The sequence below is a fragment of the Bombus bifarius genome, unplaced genomic scaffold (assembly GCF_011952205.1).
Source record: "Bombus bifarius isolate JDL3187 unplaced genomic scaffold, Bbif_JDL3187 scf7180000008059_frag, whole genome shotgun sequence".
NCBI classification, from domain to species: domain Eukaryota; kingdom Metazoa; phylum Arthropoda; class Insecta; order Hymenoptera; family Apidae; genus Bombus; species Bombus bifarius.
The window spans coordinates 1-2,978 of record NW_022884423.1 but is presented as its reverse complement, the minus strand read 5'-3'; the positions used below and the strand labels follow the sequence as shown (position 1 = coordinate 2,978).

The 2,978-nt window shown below is 48.2% G+C and overlaps 1 protein-coding gene across 1 annotated transcript; it reads right to left on the bottom strand.

Annotated features, from left to right (window-relative positions):
- Nucleotides 1–680: 680 nt before the first annotated feature.
- On the bottom strand, nucleotides 681–1,580 carry LOC117208303 (the record flags this gene model as incomplete). Its single annotated transcript, XM_033449363.1, has 1 exon — nucleotides 681–1,580. A coding segment is annotated over one exon (900 nt), but the record flags the coding sequence as incomplete, so codon positions are not given.
- Between the last annotated feature and the right edge of the window lie 1,398 nt (nucleotides 1,581–2,978).

The following is a 2,978-nucleotide window of genomic DNA, read 5'->3' as shown; positions in this document are numbered from 1 at the left end:
TCTGCCTCGGAGATATGTTTAATTGAGGGTCCTTCATCGATTTCCCAAAACCGCGCGAGATCTGCTTGTAAAGTCGTCGTGGATGTGTGAAATATGTTTGTCGCGGTTTGGGAAGTTGGACTCCCCCCGATTACCCATCCGAATCGCGTCTTTTGCAGACGCAGTCCAGGCTCGTCTGGCTGCGTGAGGTTGACTTGTCCCACACACATCGACGCGAGTGTTGAACCTGAGCTTAGTAGTACATCTATCGGAGCTGGTAAATGAAATCGTGGATCGGCCAATTTGAGATTTTTTGGTATCTCAAGTGTCGAACGATCGATGGGTTCGCTGGGAATTGAGGTTGATATGGTTGGAATGATAAGGAACGTTAATGTCCGCGTGTATGTACCGTCAGTGGAAGTGATCGTGGCCGTGATGTGTCGCTTAGAAGTCGTTGTCAAGGTATCTAGAGCTCCGATCGGGACCGAACATTTGTTTTGCCTTATCTTTAGCGATTTTGCTAATTCCTCGGTAATGAAATTCATACTGGATCCGGTGTCGAGCAACGCTCGACAACGGATTGGTTGATGTTTATCATTCAAAATGTTAATCTGCGCTGTGAGGACTAGATCATTGAACCGTAATTCGGATGCTATTGGTCTGATATGTTCGGTCATCAACGGAGTCGTCGATCGTCGGCGTCATTGGTTGTGTGTTCGTTTGTCAATGGGCGGTGGACTTGGAGACGCGGCTGTTCGTGGTGTTTCCGATCTGTGGTCTGTTGTGTGCCTTTTGCAACGAGTGGGTGATACGTAGGGTGGCAAAGAAGGTGTTGTGGATCGGCTATTTGATGGGGAAGATTTCGGGCTGGACGTGCTGGACCGAGACCCTGAATGGCGTTTTGTCCTGTGCAGCATTGTATGATGTCGTTCTCCGCATACGCGACATGATCCTGCGAAACAATGCCGCGTTGTGTGCCCTTTCCCGAGGCAGTTGACGCATAGTGATGCTCTTTTGACCTCCCGAATACGTTCGCGAAGGGATTTGGTTTTGAAGGTGTCACATTTCCAAATGGGGTGTGGTCCTTGACAGGTGGGGCATGTTGGATTAACCTGTGTCGCCGTAAGTGCATGCCCTCGTGATGCGCGTTGACGGACCGGAGTAGTTTGTTCCGGTGATTCTCTTGTTTGTCTGACCGTGGTGATCGGTCTGGAGCTTCGTGCTAATCTCTCTAGGAAGTTTAGTAAGTGAATGTACGGAGGCACCTCGTTATTGGGCAGCGTCATTTCCCATTGCTTTTGGATACTCAGTGGTATTTTAGAGAGGATGAGGCTGGTGAGCACAGCACTGGTATCGGGGTAGGAGTCTCCTAATTTGTTCAATGCATATATGTGTTGTTTGAATGTGTGGACTAAGCGCCTTAATTCCGTTGGAGATTCCTTGGTTATCTTTGGATAATCAATTATTGCCATGCAGTGACTGAAAGCTGTGTATCGTGGACATTCGAAACTCTCCTTGAGAACGGCTATAGCCTGACTGTAATTTACATTGCTAAGGGGTAACGCGTTTAAACAATCGGCTGCTTCTCCTTGCAGGGCGGACTGCAGGTAATGGAATTTCTGTATGTCAGTGAGACTAGGATTTTTATCGATTGTGGAGGAAAAGGTGTCATAAAAAGTGTTCCATTTTTCTAAGCTTCCGTCAAAAGTAGGGAGCCGAAGATCTGGTAATTTAATGGATATCGGATTTAAACTTGCGGATGATGCACAGGTTGGAGGGTTTATGGATGTCGACGGCGAAGCTGTTTGCGCGTTCCTCAGAAGATTTTGTAGCCTTGTATCTACCGCGACGTACTGATCCCTTATTTCGAAGCCGCGCACTTGTTCCTCCTCGTCCAATACTTCTAATTCGAGTTGGATCGCTTCGAATTGACTCGCAACTTCGGTCAGTTGTTTCTCGTAATTCGTTAATAAGGAGTTTTGCTGACTCCCGGATTGCTCGTACTCATCCAGTCGGGTCGATAAGTATGTGAATCGGCCGCCACAATAGCCTCGTCTCCGACGCAGGGAGATGAGTTGGTCTTCGCTCGTCATCGTTGCCGAGGATAGGAGATGGTCGAAATAAGGAACGAGCTTACCTTACTGTCGTGCGGCGTGAGGTCGCGTGTATGTTTGGTGAGGAACGCCTTGTTCCTTCCCGACGGCCACTCGTTCGGTTGTATTGTTAAGTTGTGAAATTCGTTGCGTTGATGACTGTCCAGCTGCGGCGGAAGGCTGCGTGGTTGCGTTCCCTTGCCAATGGGATGTGCTTCTTCGAAGGTGACGCGCCTGACGTCACTGGTTTCGCTGTAGTGGTTGCTCCCGCTCCCGCTGCTGGTTTTGATAAAGTCACGTGGCACTGTGTGGTCACTGGTAAGTGCACTCTTCACTGGCACGTGATCCGGCTCGAAGGACCAAAATGTTACGACCGTTCGCGGAGAGACGTGATCGCGAGATAGCACGTCAACGAGAGTTGTAAATTCTCGCTACGATTATGTTAATCGACGCCGCGAAATAGTCGTTCCCCTGTTTCGTTTAGGACAACAGAGGTGGTTTAATGAATATAGCACTGTGTTAACACTAATAAATTAACGTTTATTTCAACAACTTATTAATTAGAAGGATATAAATGGAACAACAAAAGAAATGTAACTACGTAATGCGCGATATAAGATATGTATTGACAGTTTGGCTTCTCGAAACGTTCTGCCCGCCTTTCGATTTTTTCCGTTTTTTTTCTGGAAGGCGACCCCCACTACGTTCGGATCACGCCACATTCTTTTACGCCGGATAAAATAACGGCCACGAATCGAAGTTTCTGGAGGTCGCCCTGCTTAATAAACTATGCGCTTGCCACTACAATGTTTGTTTGTCGGGCAGCCGCGACGATCCGCCCGCGACATTGTAGTGCCGCGACCGACGGTTAAGAATATGATCTATGGCAAGCCGCATGGCGTAACA